Source organism: Serinus canaria, chromosome 1A (assembly GCF_022539315.1).
Source record: "Serinus canaria isolate serCan28SL12 chromosome 1A, serCan2020, whole genome shotgun sequence".
In the NCBI taxonomy this organism is placed as follows: domain Eukaryota; kingdom Metazoa; phylum Chordata; class Aves; order Passeriformes; family Fringillidae; genus Serinus; species Serinus canaria.
Window position 1 is genome coordinate 47,948,010 of NC_066314.1, and position 21,231 is coordinate 47,969,240.

General features: G+C 44.1%; 2 protein-coding genes across 5 annotated transcripts in view; one reads left to right on the top strand and one right to left on the bottom strand.

Annotated features, from left to right (window-relative positions):
* Positions 1-21,231, bottom strand: part of ACO2 (aconitase 2) — a 30,679-nt gene that overhangs the window by 8,637 nt on the left and 811 nt on the right. Inside the window, exons 2-10 of one of the 4 annotated variants that reach the window (XM_030237900.2) lie at positions 15,218-15,361; positions 15,009-15,070; positions 7,737-7,879; positions 6,444-6,702; positions 4,178-4,270; positions 2,096-2,254; positions 1,738-1,888; positions 389-493; positions 36-127 (exon numbers count right to left, since the gene is read on the bottom strand). In XM_030237900.2, the coding sequence (XP_030093760.2) occupies positions 36-127; positions 389-493; positions 1,738-1,888; positions 2,096-2,254; positions 4,178-4,270; positions 6,444-6,702; positions 7,737-7,810 (933 nt within the window). In that variant the 5' untranslated portion in view covers positions 7,811-7,879; positions 15,009-15,070; positions 15,218-15,361. Of the gene's footprint in view, positions 1-35; positions 128-388; positions 494-1,737; positions 1,889-2,095; positions 2,255-4,177; positions 4,271-6,443; positions 6,703-7,736; positions 7,880-13,199; positions 13,219-13,488; positions 13,641-15,008; positions 15,071-15,217; positions 15,362-21,231 lie in introns of those variants that run through there. The other 3 variants (XM_009086543.4, XM_050985502.1, XM_018909980.3) reach the window with 3 other exon arrangements.
* PHF5A (PHD finger protein 5A) lies at positions 13,699-20,411 on the top strand. The gene is made up of 4 exons (XM_030237901.2): positions 13,699-13,921; positions 15,058-15,081; positions 16,524-16,690; positions 19,712-20,411. The coding sequence occupies exons 1-4, from the start codon at positions 13,870-13,872 to the stop codon at positions 19,799-19,801; spliced, it is 333 nt and encodes a 110-aa protein (XP_030093761.1). The 5' UTR covers positions 13,699-13,869; the 3' UTR covers positions 19,802-20,411.

The following is a 21,231-nucleotide window of genomic DNA, read 5'->3' on the forward strand; positions in this document are numbered from 1 at the left end:
AGCATTCAAGATGGCAAGAAGATATGAAGCCTTACCTCACTGAGGTTGATTTCTATCACCTGGTCGTACTGACAACCAGAATCTGGTACCAAGTGCTGCTTGAATTCATCTGCTAGTGTGGCTATATCTGGAATAAGAAAGAAGGAAGATGTGAAAAGTGCAGCAATATGAGGGAGAAAAAGAAGTCAAAGATAACTAAACACAGGGGGGTCAACTGCATCATTCCCCAGCCACTTCATCTACAGACTCCCTGCTTGTAGCAGATGACCTACAGGACCACAGAAGGTCAAAAATCTCATCAGACAACACCATAGGATAATACTGCTTCCAGAATACACCTTCACTTAAATCCATACTTCTACCCACTTCAATCCCTGAATCCTCTTACCAGCTCTCCCAGTCTTGCCCAAGTATTTCTTCATGCGGTCATTGTAAGGGAAGATCGATGTGGTAGCTCCGATTTCAGCCCCCATATTGCAGATTGTTGCCATTCCTAGAGAAGTGGGAGAAGAGATCACAGGGTCAAATGATAAAGTCCAAGGCCACTCAATTCTCCAAAAGTCAGTGTTGCAAAAGACAGCAAAGCTAAGAGAGATCAGGGCATCAGCCACAGAAACCTAAAGCCACAGCTGAGAGGACACTGACAAGGGTCAGCCCCCTGTGCTTCTGATCAATACAGTGCCTGCAACCAGACTCTAATGGAAGGAATGAGCCAAAAGTTACACTGATACATGCAGATATTGATATAACAAGGAACTCCTGTTTACACTGAGCATCAAATAATTTACAGCAGTGAGGAGTGTTTCTGCTACCTGCAATGAGTGTCCTGTCCCTCCCTACCATCTCATTTGTCTTCACTGGAGGAGCCAGACATTTGTGAGAAATTTATTGGGCTGAATAAAATGCTTCCAGTGACAAAACACAATAAAAAATCCCAAATATTTGCTCACAGCACTGGGATCAACCATCCCTTTCAAGGACACATCAATGAAGTTGCAGAAGCTCCTGTTTTACATTTAACAAGCTAGAAGCAGATATAAAATTCCTCTGATTTCAGAGAAAAAAAATTCCAAATTGCTCTCAGTTTGTATACCAAGTGTTCTAAGTTGTAGCCAAGTCATGAAAATTGAGAGGAGAAATCCAGCTTGAAGGATGCACATCAAGCTAAAGGAAGACATTTCTTGTAATTTGGTCCTAACTAGCATATTACAGAGAACTACAGTTTTTGCTAGTTCAAATTCAGCACCCAAGATCCACAATTACCTAGTATAAACTGCGTGTTACAAACTGCCTTCTGGTCTCAGAACCTCTGCTCCTTGTTTAGCAGCTGTCACACATATATTGCCATTAATCTGTTTCTTTTTTTTATTCATAGCCTATTTTAGGCTGAATTGAGTATGTCATTCCTTTATTGCTGACATCTCCACCCTCTAACTTTACACTGGAATACATCCACTCTTATTCTTATCCTGACATCATTTTACAGGATTCTTCGCAATTAACCATTCCATGTTCTCAAAATCACAAGAAGATTTAATGGAGTGAGGTCAGTTCTTCACTGAGAGGGAGTGCTATCTTGTTACACCACTCTTGCAGTTTGCCGTGTACAAACTGCCGGGCCAGGCTAAGGGAAAACATTTGGTACTTCTTGTTTGGTTCTCTTCCCAGCCTCCACAGATAGCTCAGCACCCAGCTCCACCAACAATCCACTCAGATAAGAGATCTGTGTTGACTTACCTGTGCAGGAGATTGAATCCACACCCGGCCCATGGTATTCAATGATGGCGCCCGTTCCACCCTTGACAGTGAGGATGCCAGCCACTTTCAGGATCACGTCTTTAGGAGAAGTCCAGCCTGAGAGCTTGCCAGTCAGTTTTACACCAATAACCTGAGCAACACCAGTGAGGGGAAAAAAAAATACTGGCATCACTTCCTGTCAGAAAGGTAACAGTATGTAGTTCTGCTGTGGGGTATATTCCTGTCACACTGCAATGGTATCTGGTGCCTTATATACACAGTGCTTGAAAATCAATGCTCCTTACACATCATATATCCCATCCTTGGCATCAAAGCTTCATATTCCTTCTGCTCCTACCTTTGGGCATTTGAGCTCCCAAGGGATTCCTGCCATGACGTCCACAGCATCAGCTCCACCCACACCAATGCAGATTCCCCCCAGGCCACCTCCGTTGGGGGTGTGTGAGTCTGTGCCGATCAGCATAACCCCAGGGTAGGAGTAGTTCTCCAGAATGATCTGAAAATAAAAATGGATTGTTTGCTTGCTTGTTTTGTGGGAAAGCAGGGGGAAGACAACAGAAAGAAAACAAAACCAAGAGTTTAGATCAGTTTGTATTTGCAGATTTCAGTAGCAAGAAAGTAACTGAATTTGGGTTGGATTGTAAATTCTCTTTTGTTTCAAACGCCTTGTGGAGGACGTAATGACAAAACAAGGTACCAGGTCTCAGCCCCAGGATCCTTGCTCATCCCAGGATAATAAAAAAAATTAGAAAACAATCTCCTCTTTTTCCTTCCAGTTTAGGCTTTCGCTAAGGTGCCACCTTTGTTAGGCCTCAAGAGTCTGTTCCATAATCTCCAGACCATTAATTAACAGCTGAGCAAGTCAGGTCACTTATCCAATGCACTCATCCTTCTGTAGCCTTTGTGTTCCCACAGCAGTAGAATACCAACAGGCTCCTCCAATCCATGCTGCCAGCCAAAACTCAATTATGTAGAGGAACTTCTCACCAAGACACTGCCCTTCCCTTATTAATGCTACCAGTTCCACGTAAGACTTTTCAACTATTAACAAAACCACAAACCCATTCTTCAATGAAAAAAAAAGATTTCTGTGGTAGCAACACTGTAGAGAACTCAAGCTAATGAACTTCTGACCATATGTGCCACATCAACACTAGGAACAGCCTTTCTGGGAAGCACAGAACTCACAGCACATGCATTACAAAACAGCTTGAACAGAACTAAGGCAGTCCTTTACCAAAAGACCAAGGCTTTGCTTTCAGAACTTTCAGCTTTATATTCTTATAGCCACATCAACATATTTGTGTAAGGTCACTCTCAAGGCCTCACTTTGGCACACTTGTACCTGAAGCTATACAACAGAACCAGTTTCCTCCAGCCAGAGAAAGTCACAAGAAGACTGGTAACCACAGCACAGAGCTATGTTGCCACATGACAGATGTTACGAGTGGCTTTGGAACACAAATGACCTGAGGTGTTCCCATAACCTTTTGAAGAGTTCATCTCTTGCGTCACATTAAGTTAAGGTAACCTTAGTAACTCATTTTGTAGCTAAGAAAACATAGCAGAGAGCTCTTGACTGCACCTGGTCACAAGTTCCCTGCTGACAGGATGCTTACCAGTCATCCATTCTCCTCTCCACTCCTTTTGCTTCATGCTGCTCTTCTACTTTTGCTGCCTGAGACTCAGAGGAACAATGAAAAATGACTACTGGACCCTCAAAGCAAACCAACCACAAGCAAGTTAGGGACATCCTGACAGAGGTGCTTGTTTAAAAAAAACAAAAAGCCTCATCAAGTGGTAAATTATTTTGGGACTGTCATATTCTTTTTTAGATCCAAGTGTAATAACAAGAGAATCTCAGACTTGGAAACTGTTTTGCATTTTATTCAAATTCACCTAGCAACTCCTTATGTGTTGCCACTCCTGAGTACTTGAAGTATGCTGTTCTGTTGTGTCCTCATATACTCTTCTGGGTTTTATAGAACTAAATGCATACATAATAATCCTAAAAAAAGTATGTTCCCAAGGCTGCTTTCCTTACCACCAAAAGCAATTCACATTAACCCTATGTAACTTCATGGCCTCACCTTACTGTCTCAATTGTACTAGGAGGAGCCAGCCCACAAGCAGTTAAAGGGTATTTCAAGCTTCTGTAATTCACATGGCATGCTGTTGGCACTACCTAATGATACATCAGGTTACAGTTTGACCAAAATAACCTTTAAAAAAAACCCCACTGTAGTCAAGATAACTGAGAGAGAGCAAGTAAGAAACCTCACCTGCCTCAAGCAAAGCAAGTTGTTTCCCCAAGCCAGTGAAATTCTCTAAAGATTTGTACTTGAGCTCTCTCTCTCTCCACCCTAAGGTAAAAGACCCACTGCATGTTCAAAGACTGCTGCAAACACACACACTTTACCTGGTGAATGATTCCTGACCCCGGTTTCCAGAATCCCACTCCATACTTGGCACCAGCCGTTGACAGAAAGTTGTACACCTCCTGGTTTATGTCCTGTTCACACAGGGAGGCACAGAGCATTAGTACCACATTTTGTTCTTCCATACATCAAATGCTTGTTCAAACACGTTCCTTTCTTTCACACACCTGCCTACAGTTTGCTTCCCAGTTTTGCAGCAGCTGGAAGGAGTTGCACATAATTTTTAAAACCAAAAAGTTAAGATTAAGACTGTTTGACAGACAGTTGTAACAGACCATTTAATTTCATGCCACTTGTAACTCTACTAAAAGTTTTTTAGTTTCTAATTCCAAACAGCACAATTTAAGGAAAACCCAGCCAGTAAAACCTTTAAAAATGCTGTGCTCACTTTCCCTATTCTCAGGGGCTTTTTTTAACCTGTTTCTCTCACTCATTCTAGCCCCTCCTTCCTTCTCTACCGGGTGTTCTTTTTCCTATACAGATGCTTTTGAGACATTTCAAATCCCTTAGATAAATATTCTGGCTTTATTTTTACAGATTAAAAAATGGAACTGGAAGTGTTCACTGCCAGGGGAGTTGGTGAGTGTCATTTGTCATTCTAGCAACTCCCCTCTTTAAGACTCACACAATGCTGTCTTTCTTGCTGCACTGTCACCATTGTTGGTGGAGGTCACACCGTGAAAATTGCTTGTGAGAAAAACCATGGTTGCCAAGGAAGTATGACACTATTATATCCTAACAGTTCTTGGCAGAAGAGTGCTGGAGTAGATAAGATAAGCACTAGAAGGAGAGAATTTCTTAAAGACTGTTCTCATACAGCTAAGCTTCAGAATAAAGGGAAAGGGGAAACGAGATAAGTGAAGAATTGTCTCAGCACACATTTGCTGAAGTTTCCCAAGAGGCTGCAGCAGCTCTTTAAGCCTTGTTTTCCACAGGGAGTTGGGTCACTCCACTCTGTTTGTGCATCCCTCCCCCAGTAAACCCAAACCACCCTCTGGCCTGCCAGCATTCATTGTGTGCCAGCTGGCAGCAGCGGAAGCCAGTCAGAAGAAGGCAGGACCTTTGCTTGCTCTGCTCAGAGTGGATGGCAAAGAAGGGACTCAGCTCAATTCAGGGCTGCAGCAAATATAATTGCACTATGGAGAAAAAATGCAGGAACAGGGGAAAGGGGAAAACAGGAGGTAAACGGAGAAAAGAAATTGTCTGATTTAGTTAAGTTTTAAACTGTTAATTGCACAACTTAGGACTGAGACAAGCAGAGCAAGAACTCCCCAAATCACTCCTAAGTGGTGCAAGTTGCTTCATTGTGGCCCACTGAAGAAAACCAAAAGCAGATACTTCAACACCACAAGTTTCTGAGAATAGATATGGACTAAAATCTTAAAATGCAGCTGACCCCTGTTTACTGTTTGTAAGTTCTGGTATCAACATTCCAGGTGTAATTCCTCCTCCTGGCTCTGACAGTGGACTTCGGCTAAGTCCACTCGGAGTAACAAGATTTCCTTGGCAGATGCATTGTGGTACATTGGTGAGAGATAAATGTGTCTATAGATTACAGAAGCTCATTTGGGGAGGAATAGGCAGTAAAACAGTTGAGTAGAAAATTTAAAAATGACACTGAATCAGCAGCTGGACAAACAACACTTTGAGATTCCTGTATAAAACCCAACATCCTCCATACTTTTAAACAATTTTATACTATACCCATGAAAGTTATACCTATGAGCCATGAAAGCAGCACATGATTCAGTTACTGCTCTTCAGATAATCAGTAGCAAATGGTTTGGGAAAGTAACTACTTGCCTCCCCCTCACAGTGGCGGACCAGTGCAATGCAGACAAATGTTCATTAAGTTTTTCACACTGCCATACTGCAACATAGAGTGATCTGACTTCCTTTTTTTCCCTTGGAAATTTTTTTTTTCCTCTTCTTTAGCTGAAATATCTTCTCTAGAACACACATGATCTGGGCTTCCATCACTAACAACTTAAGACTAGCTTTTCCCACATTCATGGTATTTTAAACCATGTAATGAATGAATCTGAGGAGACAAGGAGACAAACTCCCAAAAATCCATTTAGCCTGTTTCTTCACTGCATCTGACCTACAGAGCTGACCACCACAGGCAATCTGTTACCATATCTGATTCCTGGCTGTCCTTATGGGTAAAAAAAATTAAAATAAGCTTATCCTTCAACTGGAAGGACATTTTCAAACAGACAGAAGTTACGCCTCTACAATAGTGACCTTGGCTCTTTGAAGATCCTTTTCACCGCCTGCCTGGGCCTCGATGAGGTGATCACAGTGGATGGTGGAAGGCACAGCCACCTTTGGCAGCCCGCTGCTGATGAACTGAAGCATTGCCATCTGAGCTGTGGCATCCTGCATGGCCACACGGTCGGGCCGTAAGCGCAGATAGGTCTTGCCGCGCTCGATCTCCTGTTTTGCTGGGTCATCCAGGTGTCCATATACAATCTTCTCAGACAAGGTCAGAGGGCGGTCAAGCCTGGGGAGAATAATTTTAGTATCTGCATCTTGTGTACTTCAACATTTGCCATTTTGAGCATGCAACAGAATGCTGCCCTATATTCCTCAGACTGTTAAGACCTATTAGCACAGAGAAACCTCCATGCTCTTCTTACTGCACTAAAATATCTACTGGCACATGGTTAAACAAGGGTCCAGTTCATAAAGTTCAAAAACATATAAATTGATGCCATTTTATGTTTTCTAATCTTCCTATACTGTAAAAGAAACATTGACTGCTCGCTTCTTGAGTCATACTTCAAGACAGCAAATGTAGAGGTGAGACAGAGGTCAGACTCAATTCACAAATACCAGATCCCACAGCAAATACAACTAAGCGGAGCTTCGTGACCTCAGACCTTTCATTCTGCAGCTGTATCAGCTGAGGAATCTATTTATGTATGTAGCAAGATCTTCTGAGAAGTAACTAAATCAACACAACAACTTGAAATGAGAACCACATTTAACAAGGGACGCAAAGACTGAAGGACAAGTCATACAAACCATTGCCACAGTAAGTGGAGCAGGAATGACAAATTAGCAAGCACACAAGCCTCTATCAGCAGATTAAGGTCACTATGTTTACATATGCTATGAATTCCTAGCCCTTTGTTCCATGCCTAACACCTACAGCAGAACACAGCACAAAGAAGCATTAGCCTATAACAACCCTGACGCACATGTTGCTGCCCCAGAAAGAAGCAAGGGCCAATGTGAAGACTCCTCAATGAGGGTATTAAACAAAGAGGATGGAGCCCTTACTAGCACCTCCTCTGCACTGGCCTGGTTCTCTGCACATTGCAGTGCTTCAACCCTTCCCACAGTGCCCCACCACTATGAGGAGACACTACAACTCATGCTTTACTATATTTACAACTGCCACTGTTCAGTGCTGCTTTCCCTGGTAAACAATCCTTGTGTCAGGGCCCCACAACAATTTTTTCTTCCTCTCCTGTCACTGCAGAGCTCAATTCAATACTGCGCCCCCTCCCTTCTTCCCTCCTCCACTCCTACCTCTTACGGACAATGTTGATGTTCTTCTCCAGTTTTTCATAATTGATGTATTCATTAGGTTCAAAGTGGCTCATGGCCACCTTGGCCCGCTGGCACAGAACAGGAGCGACATGGTAGCGTCGTACCCCACTATTCAAGGCATGCTGAAAAAAAGGAAACTATTAAAACTGGAATCCTGTAGAGTGAATTTCTGTAAAATATCAATCGAAAATGTTTTACAGTTTTTGTTACTGGGATTTTACAGACTGAGAAATGCAAAGGTACCCAAATATATTTCATCATACAATACTCCATATTATCTTGAACAGTGAGAAGCCAAAGTACCGAGAACAGGTAGCATTTACTAAATTATTCCACGTTTTTCTTTGTTGCACCAGAAGCCTTATGCTTTCAAATGAGAAATCTGCTTTCAGGCAATGATGAGCCAATTCTCAAGAAAGCACCAGTCTGCCATGCTCCTTACCCATCAGAGTCATGGTGAAGAACCAATGCTGTTTCTAAAGCAAACTATCCCTAGTGTTTGCTTGCTGCCATTGAGTTGAATTGAAATTGACATTGGCAGGAGATACAGCGCCCATCTGACTGGACGGGCCTCTGTTCCACCATCACATAATAAGTTTCCTAGGCAGGGTCCCTCCATACTGCTACAAAACATATTAAATTCCACAAGGAGACTATGGTGTACAGGCCTGGTCTACAATGTAACACAGAGCAGGAGAAGCAAGATGTGGAAAAAACTCACCAGCTCCACCAGCCTGGCTGGTGCTCTTTTCCTCACTCACAAAGGCACCCTCACCTTTCACCTCTGAAAAGCCTTGAACTTACCCTACAGGTGAGTTAGCTGCATGACAGGTGAACTATACTGTGAGCTGAACGCATCAGCAGAAAGTGCCAGGGGAAAAAAAAGCCCAAATTTCACTTGGCAGCCTCCACAGTGAGAGAGTTTCCTGGAACACAGGAGAAGGGCAGGCTATGGCGAGGCACCTTTACAGAACCTGACCTGAAAGAGATGGGTCAGTGCCCAGGACTAAAAGCTCTCACGCAGCTCTGAAAACTGAGTCAGACAGCAGCCTCCAGAAAAACTTCCAAGGATTTAGCACACGCATTTCTTACATGCTTTCAAATTCTCACTTGCCAGCATTAGAAGTCTGGAAACAGACTGAAGAAAAGAGTTCAGAACTCTTCCTCCTCCAGAACTACACCTTAATCTCAATCCCGCTTTTTCTATTCATCCGCTATTTCAGAGTTAAAGAGTTTTGACAAGTACAGGTTAATAAATGTAGCAGTATTACACTAAACACCCCTTTTGCATGTGCGATCGTAAATATTCCTTGTTCAGAGCACAATCATTGTACCTACCACTGTTTTGGTTGGTTTTTTTAACCACCGTCAAAAAAAGCCTATATAATTCTTTAAACCTGTTCAAGCATTTTAATGTTTCCGTGTGAATATTTTTTCCAGCTTTTTCGTTACCAGCATTGAAAAGCAAGCCTGAAATAATCACGATCAAAGAGATATCACCAATTTTTAGCAAAATCTCTTGGTTTATTGTCCTTTTGATAACCCTTGTTCGTATCTTTTGCAACAAAAATTTGGGGAAAGCTAAGCAAGATCACATTAGTCAGTACACAAGCAAGAAGGAGGCAGTTTGCATTTTTACCAAGCTATGCTCAGCCATTACAGAAAGAGCTTTTGGTAGAAGCAGCACAGACTTACAGCAGTTGTACACCACCATTATGAAAGAACATCTGAGGGAAGTGAACCTGGTGGTACAAAGAGGGCACTGCTTCTCCATGAGTGCATGGGGAACCCAGGCATCAAATTTCACTGTGCTGCACTTTAATCCTAGAACTTCCAGAACTTAAAACAGGTGTCAGACTTAAGACCTTTCCTTCTTCCACCAGCAGGGAAAAAAAAAAAAAAAAAAAAAAAAAGAAAAAAAGCCACCCTAGAACAACCACCCACACCAATACAAACACCACCCAGCTTCTTATTGTTTAACACACAAACTAGGCAAAGCTGCTCTTTACCTAGTAGCCATGTAACTTTTATGTTTGCTTTGTTCTGGCCTTTTTTTTTTTTTAACCTCACAAGATATTCAGTCCTGTGAAACTCTCCAACTGCTGGAGGGGCTGGGAAAAAAAACCACTGAGCTATTTAATCACTGTTCATGGAAAAATAATCTCTTTCCCAGGCCAGGAAATGTATTGTGGTTTAATGAAATAATTTCTTCTTAATTCATCATAGAGAAGAACAGATACACAAATAAAAGTAATAGCACAGGCTTCATAGCATCTTAGTCTTGCCTGAGTCCAAAGCTGATTAAAATAGAAATCTGAAGCAGGGTGCTCCAAAAAGAGGTACAACAAAATTTTTCAAACAGAATTCAGGTAAAATCTTTTCTGTTTGAACAGACATGTCTATGGGTCTTTTCACTTCATGAAATGAACAAGGAAATGTGATATTTTTTCTAATACTATGTCAGTGTTGAGCTGGTAATTGCAAGATCAGCAATACAAAGTAGTTGAATCCTGCTGACCACAGCTTCAGACCACCAGAAGCAGGAAGAGAGTGTGTTTAAGGTGAAGGATTCTGTCTGGACCTGGAAAGGTCTGGAAAACTGAAGGTCTGTTTCTGTAATGGCCAATATGACCCAGGGAAAATAACTGCCTAAACCAATCAGCTTCAATAGACTAGACAAGCATTTTTCTCTACATAAGAATTTTAAAAGGCACCTATTTAAAAAGTGCCATCTTCATTTTACCAGGATATAAACCTAATCCTGTGTTTCTGCTGGGAATTAATTTGATTCAATATGATTCTGCTCATGTTGGCACCCAGCAAGTCTAAGGCTCCACCACCACCAAGGAACAAGTACAAACTGCCTGGTTCAAAAGTCTGATCTCTCCTCACAAAGAATTTACACTATATCACTCATCACACCTGTCTATTCTCCATGCCTGTCCTTCTACTGCATCCTCAGAAATAGGGTGGGAGAACTGCAAGATTAAGGAAAAGTCACAAGCTTGACAGTTCCCAGTTTCATTCCCTCTCACTCTTCTCTGAGAGGAGGTGTACTAGTGCTTTGTGGGGGCTTCCATGGTGGTTTTTTTAGTAAGCAGTGAGTAATGCCATGAGCCCAAGAGCCAAGGGAAATAGGCAATCTATAAATCTATAAATTTTCCCTTTTATCCAGGAACTGTTTATTTCCAGGCTGACCAAACAGCTGCCAAGTGACCTCCTCTCACCTGGCACTGAATCCCTTATTCCAGTTTGCACTGTCCTTGTTCAAATTTCAGTAAAAGGAATGGCAGTAATCATTACAGGGCTCCTAAGCCTACTGGTGTTTCACGAGGCGAAAAGCTTCCTTTAAAGACCAAAGAAAGCCAGTCTAATAAATGGATCATTATTTCTGAAATCTCTGTAAGGAAGCTAACACTGCTCTTTACAAATTTTAAGGTAGCTATCATGCATTTAGCTCACTACAGTGAATGTTCCAGATGCAAGGGGAGTCTGAATTCAGAAAATAACTTGCATTTTGGCAGCCACTAAGGCAGATGAGCCCAGTGAGCAAAAGCTCATGTTAAAAAGAGTAGCAACTGTGTTACGTGCACTTCTATCTGGGAAATCTGTCCTAGAAATCCCAGCTGAAACCCAAAATACCATCTTTCCTCATCTTCCCTGATCTAAGAACACTGGCCAAGTTCCCAACATTCACCATGATTCAGCCTAAAAATAAAAAAAAAAGCAGCATGGTATAATCAAATTGTAAATGCAGGTTCATTTTCTAAACCCACCTCAAAAGAGCAACCAAAATTATGGTTCTGAAGATCAGTTTAGCCCTGGTGAACATTTCTGCCAGATACACAAAGCTGCCCACGCATAATTTTGGTACTTACCCACAATGCCTTCAATAAACCAAATATTTCAGGCAGTTTAGAGCTTTATAGCCCTCCCTTTCAGTCAATCTTTAGGAAATGTGGCTTGAAAAATGGAATGCTAATAAAGACATTATTACAGGTAGGCAGAAAAGAGATCTTGACCCTCTGAGGCCATTAGAACTTAAAATAGGACAGATAGTCCAAATCAGGCTAATTCCAATTTATTTCCCTCAGAGGCAAGCTTTGTGTGCAGTTCCAGTTCCAAAACAGTTTCAGGATGGGAGGCAAACAGAACGAACAGGCAAACAATAGTAGCAATACGTGCCATGGCCCATGCTGGCACTATCACAGTGCTCATATCCATTAATTTCTAGGCTGTGACACAGGGCAAAAAACCCCTGCCTCCTAAAGACATCACCTAGAGGCATGTGTGATTAGCATCACAGATTTAGGCTTCACAGAGGGGAAGGAAATATGCACCCCAAGCCTGATAATAGACGACAACCTCCTGGAATACTAAATTCCCCATATCAACTGTGCCAGCACAGCCTTTGTTTTGCATCACACAATATTAATTTTAGCAAACGATTGCTTGTTCTCATGCAATGTCACAGCATAAAACAAGAACCAATTCATTACACTACTAAAAGATTTGCCTTCATTTTATGAGTACTCATTTCTGTTCAAAGTACAAACTAAAAACTATTTAACAAGTAAGAACAAGTATGCCAACCTAACTGAAATTATGCTGTTCTGTAACTTTCATTTAAATTTAAAAACCACTATACTTTTCTAAAGCATCTACCTCTAAAGTAAGACAGTAATAACCAAACTGGAATTAAGATTCACAAAAGACTTTTAGCCAACCAAATTCTTACTTCAGTTCCCTAAGAAAGGAGAACACATTGGCCAAGGTCACGAGTGGCAAACTGAGAAGTTAGGCTGCCTGCCTTTATCACAGGGGAGCAAAGGCTTCCTTATCCCTGAGCAGCCCTAAACAGAAAATTGCACCTGGTATTTGCCTTAGAGGCTTTAAAAGATATGAAAACTTTATTACTGAGTAGACACTAAACACGACAAAGTCTTAAGGAAGGCAATCTCTGTGGCGAGATCACATTACTGGTGAAGGTGAGTTTTAGAGGTCATGACAGACAAGACTGAGAGCCTCTATCACGGCCCCGGGAAAAAAGGTCATTTATGTGCCTGACCCGCCCGTTTCTTCCGCCGTCCTAGCTCCCCACACATGGAGGCTGGCATCTTTGTCACCCAAGGGCCTCTGTTTGCATTTAAAGGAAGACTTTTGAAGCAAAGTAGCCAAAGGACAGCTCACTCACACAACAAGGAGTCACCTTGTGCTGCCGCGTGCCTATAACGGGAAGTAAAACAAGACGAGGGAAAGAAAAATGCCTGCCCCGCGGAAAGACCTTTTATTTCACCGTTCGGGCCCGCGCCCTCGGGCTCACTGCCCTGCTAGGCCCGGGGCTCTGACAGCGACTCCAGCCCACCGCAGCGGGCTCCGGACAGACGGGGGTGGCGGCGGCGCCAGGCCGCGTCCCCACCGCCCCGTTCACCTTGCACTCACCTTGACGGCCGGCCGGGCCCGGTGGCGGGAGACGTCCTGCCCCAGGACCTGAGCAGGGACCACGCCGCCGCCACCAAAGCCACGGCCGCCCCACCATCGCCATGGAAACAGGGCGTGGGGCCGCCGCGGGGACACGCTGACCTACACGCGGAGGCGGGGACGGCCCGACCCCGAGGCTGCAGGCGAGCGGCCGCCCTCGTGGCCGCCCAGCGGGCAGTGATCTCGTCCCTGCCGCAATCCCCACCACCCGTCCCGCCCGCTGCCTGCCCCGCCCGCCGCCGCCGCTCACCCTCAGCCGAGCCGCCAGCACGCAGTACGGCGCCATTTTGTTCACTGACAAAGATGGAGTCGCGCCGCGATGGCGTCACGCGGCCCCTTTGACATCTCCGGCGCGCGCGGGGGGGGAGTGGCCGCGCGGGTCCTGGCAGGGAGACACCCGCGACAGGAGAGGGTCGTTGGCTGCCACGAGGGGCTCCTCTGGGCGGGGGAAGGTTACGGATGGGGAAGCTTTAGGGGGAAAATTTATATCGGCATCCCTCGGCGTTTTCCCACTGGGGGGAGGCGCTTTGGCAGGCGCTGCTCTCACCCCGGCCAGGACCCGGGGGCGGCGCGGCGGTGAGGACTCCGCGGGGCCGCAGCAGCAGCAGCGCCGGGCGGGTGTCGCCTCGCCATGGCCAAGCACCACCCGGACCTCATCTTCTGCCGCAAGCAGGCGGGCGTCGGTGGGTCCCCAGGGTAGAGGATGGGGGGTTCCCTCTGCCCCTTTTCCAGCAGCAGGGCGAGCGGGAGGCGCGCGCGCGTTACCGGCCGCGGGGCCCGCGCGCGGCCCTCAGGCCCGGCGAGGCGCGGGAGGAGGAAGGGCGGCGCGCGCCTCCCGCTCCTCCCTCCCTCCCTTCCTCCCTCCCTTCCTCCCTCTTTTGTTTTCTTTTTATATTAATTTTTTTCCGATGCCCCGCCGTGTGTTGTGGATCCAGCAGCACTTGGGAGCATCTTTCTGGCTGCGAGGCAAAAGTTATTTTCCGGGTTATTCCTGTAATACAGATAACGGGATTTATCCTTGTCCCATCTGAGTCAGCATTTTGGTCAGGGGTCAAAGAACTCTTAACAAGATTAGAAGTTGAGGCATCCCTTCCACGTTTCTGTCACTCCTTGGAAAAGCAAATTTAACAGCAGCTTTCTGCGAGATCTGCAAACACAAAGCATTCAACTGCACTGTCCATAGGAAATCTCTTTTTAGAATAGTCAGTGCTTCTGACCATCTGTGTGTTGAAAATCATGTCCTGACAAATCCCTTGTCTCTCAGACCACAGATAAATCAATATTTAGTCTTTGTGCGTGTGCACATCTAGTCTTCGGAACTCGATATTTATTACATTTATCCAAGTTCCTGACATCATTGTTGTGAGTGTCCTAGACAAGTGACAAGACTTCTAAGATACAATTAACTATCTTCATGTTCTAAAGCAAAAAAGGTATTTGGACTGCTTTAAACAAACATTTAATTTTGGCTTTTCCCCCACTAAAACCAATGTAAAAGCTGTGCCAAGACTCATGTACGACATTTCCTTCAGTCAGACACACTGACTGTGTTTGAAATGGAATGATGAATGTAGATTTTCTTACTGCAGAGGGATGTCATTGTGCATTCATAGTGCATCTTTGGTCCTGGTAAATCTCTTCAGGAGTATATATATTGTTTGTCATGAATGTTTGTATTTATGCTCAAACAGTTTCTGTAGTTTACCCTTTAATTTTTTAAGGACTGCTCATTGCAGAAGATAATTATTTGACATTCAAGCTTGTACTTACTCAGATTTTTCTCTCGCCTCAAGTAATTTTTTCTTTTTTTTTTCCCCAGCAATAGGAAGACTCTGTGAAAAATGTAAGTATAGCATCCACATTTAGTTGCTTGAGAGCATGGTGTTGTGGTTAGAGCATGCAGTTTGGATTTAAAGGTTGGAATCTGTTTTTGCTTTAACCCCAAACTTAATGTCGCTCTTTGAGAAGGGAGCAATTACCTTAACATTGCGAGTGTAGCTCAAGGAATACTTAAAAAGTTGCAAGCTCAGACAGACTCTGGCAGAAAAGCAGTCCTGGAGTACCTGCTGCCAGCACTTCTAGTGGCTGAGGCTACAGTGCCTGCTTCACTGGATCCTTGTAATCTGTAATACCAAAATATCATCCTGATCATTTTAAAGCAGGGGGAAAAATGCATTTTTGAGTTTTGGCTTCATCATACTGTGAGAAAGGTTCCCGTTAGCATCTGGGAGAAGAAAAAATGGAGGGCAAACATCTAAAGCTAGATCAGGAAAAACACCCATGGAATCAAATGCTTAGCTGTGAAAGGGAAGAAAGAGTATGATCTGTTGGTAGATCCTTGTGATCTGTCGTTAGATCATGTAGGAGAACAGAACAAATTAGGTGAGTAGTTTGTGACTCAAAAACAGTGTGAGAATAAGTAAAGGGGGAGAAGGACAGTCTGAAGCAAGAAGATCATTTTCAAGAGCACCTGACAGTGAAACAGATTCCCATTGGTAGTAGCTGAGGGCTGTCACGCCAGAGATTTAGGAGCAGGTTAGGCAAGCTGTTTGTGGGAGTCAGGATTAGATACCTTGGGAACTGGTAATAGGATATGAAGCCTTTCATCCGTAGGTCAGTGTTTTGGTTAAGGTCCAGCTCAGCAGAAACTGTCCCTGGCATCTGATGGCTCCTTGCCTGTATGATATCAGTACTTGAATTTCACTCAGTTCTTTGTGAGAGCGCAAGAGCAACTTTTATGAAATGGCTGCTTATGCCAGTTTGCCCTTCCTTTGGCCTTGTCATAGATGAAGGATTAAAGGGACCATGAGTACAATCCCTTATCTCTTTGAACATAGTAACTCCAGACTTCTGTTGATGTGGCACTGTGGGAGAAGCTTACACTGCTGCTTCTGTGTAGGTAAGGACTCTTGTCCTGTCAGTCTGGCTTTTTTTCTCTTGCAAATGAATAAGTTGGGAAAAGTTCTAGAGGAAAAGCAGTGGTACAATCTAAGCAAGCCTTGGCTAATCACAAAGTAGTTACCCAAGTAATTTTGGGTTTCTTCTTTGACTGTGAATGAATGATTAAATTTAAAAAAACCCCTCAAATATTGCAGGCCACAGCCCTTGTTCCTGTCAAGTCTGTGTGCAATACAAAGTTATGCCCTGTGCCTGCAAGGCACATTTCTGCAGTTCAGCTGTATTGTCTTTGAGTGTACAGGGAAGTTGTTTGACCAGGAAGCTTTTTCTCTCATGTGGGGGTACAGAAAGGACATTCTGTAAGCAAAGGCTGTGCTGTGCTCGCAGGTGATGGCAAGTGTGTGATCTGCGACTCCTACGTGCGGCCCTGCACCCTGGTGCGCATCTGTGACGAGTGCAACTACGGCTCCTACCAGGGCCGCTGCGTCATCTGCGGGGGGCCCGGCGTGTCCGACGCCTACTACTGCAAGGAGTGCACCATCCAGGAAAAAGATGTAAGTTGTCTTCCCAGCTACACAGCAGTCATGCTTACCTTTAAGGGGCTTGGAGCTGCTGAAATTAGTGCTGGGATGATTGGCTCTTGTTTGCAGTACCTGAAACCTTTATTCCCCTGTTGATAGGTCTCTGTGTTTGCAAAGCATTTTGAGGTAGTGTAACTCTCTTCGTTCTAAGGATCTCTGACTGTTTTGCACACTCACAGTTCATTTCCTCCACACACTGCTTGTTATCACTTCAGGTTGTTATCTTAGTACAGCTCCAGCCTAGGTTTCACCAGGGTCAGAAATATTGCAGACACTGCAAGGCAGTGGCAGAAGCAGCTCCTCCCTAAAGTCCATTATGAGCCACTGATTAAGAGCACATATGGTACTATAAGGCCTGTGGAATCAAAACCTTTGTTTTCTTTTGAATAACAAGGTAAAGTTGGTCTTTAGTGTCCAGTGGCTCCACTGGTAATTGTGTTTCACAAGTTTGGTGCTTCTTGTATAATTTCAGTGGGATACAATTTATATTTCCTTACTCTTTTCTGGATTTGTCTGTATTGTAGATACTTCTCTTTCTGCTAATGCTTTTTGGTGTAATGGTCCCTTTTGTCTATAGCCAGAGCTATCATCTTTTTACAATATTGTGCTGAAAGCCGTTGCATGTGGGAAATGAGGCAGCTGTTCACCCCTCTTAAGGTTTTTGTTAATAATCCAACACAATGAGTGCAGAACATGAACTGCAACAAAGCGTTAGAAAGACCTACAGGAGAGGAAGAACATGATGCTTACAGTTCTGCTATCCCAGAATATAGGCCTGGTATCTGTGAAAGTGTCTGTTAAAAGTTGTTTGGTGCTTTGCTAGTGTCATTTCCTACACACCCTAATGACTGTGAAGAACGTGCTGAGAGAGTCGTTCAGAGTGGTGTACAAGAGTGTCCTCAGCTGAGTTGCTGCTTTAATTCTCTCTAGTGTCTGTTTTCTCTAGAGGCCTGCAGCCAAATCCAGAACAGGAGCAGGTCCTCCTTTGAGTTTAGTCATTAGATCTAACAGGACCATAATCTTTCTCTCTATCTAAATAGGGATATAAGTGCTTTGATGGAGGTGCTCCCTCCTACTTTGTGAAGATGTGCTGTGAGAAACAGTAATTTTGTTCACTTGCCTTTGGAATGAAGATGCCTGGCTTTATAAGACATGAGTAAAATAGGCTTGGTTTTAGTTTTATCGATTCATAGGGATTCCCAACAAGTGGTTTTCATAACCTAAGATTACCTATGTCTTATGTTTGGTTCAGCTGTGAAATAACCAGCTGCTCTGTCAGGGAGGACTGTAGAAAAGGTAGAGCTAGAGAAGAGTAACAGGTCTGGGGTTAGAGAACAATTACAGGTCTGGGGTGTTTTGACACCTGGGTGAATGTGCTGTGAGTGAAGAATGTTGCTCTGTAACAGAAAACTCAGATGTTACATATTATTGCAAATGTGAAGTTGCAGATCTGAAACAGCAGATTAGACATTATTTGTTGCAGGATTGAAGTATGCTTGCACAAGCATAGGGAGCCCAGAAGGAGAAAAATTAAGTGTGCTGCTGCCTGTCACAATTATGGTGCTGATGTGAATAAGAAAACCAGATGGGCAGAGCTCTCTACCTCAAGCTTTAACAGTCCAGGGCTTGAGCCACAGCACTTTGATCATCCTCAGATAAAGACTGGAAAAGATAGTGAAGCAAGAAAGCAAATAAAATGGATGGCAGAGATGGAATGCTATTGAGCACAAAGCAAAGGACCTGGTTACTCTTGGTTCATTTATTCTGGTGGAGGAAGGAATGAAGTATTGTTTCAGCCCACTTTGATCTGTGGGTAAGGGCCTGAATTCCACCTTGTCACCCAGGACATCTGTGAGTTGCAAATAGTAATCTTTTCTTGGAGAAAGGAGGGTGCTCATGAGCTCCGTCCTTAGGAGGAGGTGGAAGAATGAGCAGAGCCCTGCAATAAGGCTGTCAAGATTTGAACAGAATCCATGGATTGTGGGAGGAAGTCTTGGAAGAGTCCTACTATTGAGGTTCAAAATGAAATAAGGAGAGAGTAACTAGAAATGTGTTGTGGCAGGTGTATGAGGGAGGGATGATTGCTGTTCCCCACCTCTTCTGTTATTCCCATCACATGGATAGATCCTCCCCAACAGATTGCATCTCTGGCATGGGAGCCAGGCAGCTTGGGTGCAGATTCTACAGCATCTGACATCTGCCCAGGGGCTTTATAAATCTAATGCACTCAGGCTTGCACTCCAGCCAAGGACACGTGTTCCTCTGCCTGCTGGGTCACTCACAACTGCTGTGGTCAGCCATAATGTTTTGCCCTAAAGAATTATGCAGATGCTGGGCTCAGGTGGCCCACAGGCAAATTTTCCCAGGTATACCAAGAGGGCATTTCTGATTTGGTTTTGCCACGCCTCTCAGGAGGGCCTCCCCTACTCCTCTTGCTTTTCTTGAGGCTTTTTTCTCACCCTCTGCTGGAATTCAGGTACAAGAACTTATCTATATAGCTGCTGTGAGCAGCTGACCCTACAGCCTCTGCAGTAATCGATCCAGGATAGAAGAAATCTGAGATTCAGTTCTGCTGTCACTGCTGAGGGGTTCCTAAACACAAGAATGGTTTGGTGACATCTAGAGCAGCCAGATTATTCTTGGCTAAGGAGGGGAAAGGTTATTCCTCTGGGCCCTAGAAGTCCTGCATATCCTGATTTAGGAAGAATTCAGTCTGGAGGCACAGCACATCCTTTTCATTAAATGGCTGATGTTATAGGAGCTGTTTTCCATTTTGGGCCTGAGGGAGACCATGTCCTACAGTAATGCTAAAGAGACATCTGTGCTTTTCTCTGTTCCACTGTCTTATTGGTAACCAGCACTGGAGAGCAATATGTACAGGTGTTTGAACTGCATTGAAGACAGGGCAAGGAGTGTGGGAACAGAGAACCTACTACAACTATGATATTGTTCTGTATTTGCCCGTTTCCTAACTTGCATTTTCTTTTCTTACAGAGAGATGGTTGCCCTAAGATAGTCAACCTGGGCAGTTCCAAGACAGATCTTTTCTATGAAAGGAAAAAGTATGGCTTCAAGAAGAGGTGATCCTATTTGTACATGGCTACCTACCTCCTGTTGGTTGGCAAGAGGGTCTTGGAACATCTCTGGACTTTACTCTTATTGAAAACTCATTGATTATTTTTTTCTAAAGCAATACAAATTCAGTGATATACTTAGTGTTGGAGAAACAACAGACTGAGTGGGGACTGAAACCTGTTGAGAACTGATGATGAGAGAGGGCAAATGAAGATTACTGTCTCTTGCCTTTGCAAAGCTCTGCTAGTTGTTGTCCCAACTCTCTATACAAAGCAGAGTGAGCAAGCACTTACACATAGAAGGAGCCATGTAAAAATGGGAAGTGCTGTTTTTGGTGTGGAGAAACACCTTGAGCTTGTTCTTACTGGGCTCCCTCTCAATTGCTTGAAATTGCCCCATCCATCGGTGTTGAAGAGCAAAACACCAATCTGCTCCCCTCCTCCCTTCCTCCAGTAGATTTCCATGCTGCCCTGTTTTGTAAGGAATCTGCTTATGGCTGGTACCTTCCTAGGGAGAGCACAGCTGTTCCATGTTTTCTTTGACAGATAAATCCAAGGCCATTTCTTGTAACCATTTCTGTAGGATGCATACGAATAAAGCTTTCTCTTTTGGGTTTTTATTTTTGGTACAACAAGGATTTCTATTTGGTTCATTCTGTGCCTAGCCTCTCTGGAGCTTGCTGGGGACATGGAGGATTAGCCCAGCGAGCACTTCACAATGGGTTATCTGGTTTCTGACAGCGTCTGCTTATGGCCACGTGACCTTTCCACAAGGAGCTTCAGGGAACGGCTGTTGCTTTTGTCTGCTGTGATCCCAGCCACTGATCATTTTGTCCCGTAGCATGAGGATCGCTGAGCTTGTAACCCTTATCCCAGCTAATACGGCCGTGGATGTTGTTTCACCATGCAAACATCCAATCCCTTTCTAAAACCTACTAAGCTATTTGACTCGCTGTCCTGTTCTTGTGAATAAGTTAAAGCCTTCCCTGCTGTAACGGGAAACCAACTATTGTGTTCTGGGCTATTGGACGTGTGTGTGCTGGAAACCAGAGGCTGCTTGTTAGTCAAATACCAGGAGAGGCTAAAAGCAGTCTGTTGGCTCAGCAAAGATCTGGGAACAGGCACCTTTGTGCAGAGGCAGAGCTGAGTTCCCCAGGGGTGTGTACTCCTCAGATGGATAAAGCAGGGTCCTGGCTCAGTGTGTCCTGCAGTCCTTCAAGCACTTGTAGTCTGAGCAGAGTGTGTGCTACACTAACACAGCTATCTTTGTGCAGTTTTGGGGGGCAGAGCCCCAAAACCTTTTTTTGTTTTGTGCCCCTTCCAGGATTTCAGCTATTCCCTTGAGGCTAGTACCAATTCCTTTAACTACTCCTTGGCTTAAATACCTCTCCTACCTGCTCCAACCATTTGGATAAAAGTGAAAAGCACACAGTTGTGATT

Excerpts from the sequence above, each read along its gene's own strand:
- PHF5A (XM_030237901.2), top strand. The coding sequence starts at position 13,870 with ATGGCCAAGCACCACCCGGACCTCATCTTCTGCCGCAAGCAGGCGGGC. Across the intron at positions 13,922-15,057 it reads CCGCAAGCAGGCGGGCGTCG|CAATAGGAAGACTCTGTGAA; the intron begins GTGGGTCCCCAG and ends TTTTTTCCCCAG. Across the intron at positions 15,082-16,523 it reads AGGAAGACTCTGTGAAAAAT|GTGATGGCAAGTGTGTGATC; the intron begins GTAAGTATAGCA and ends CTGTGCTCGCAG.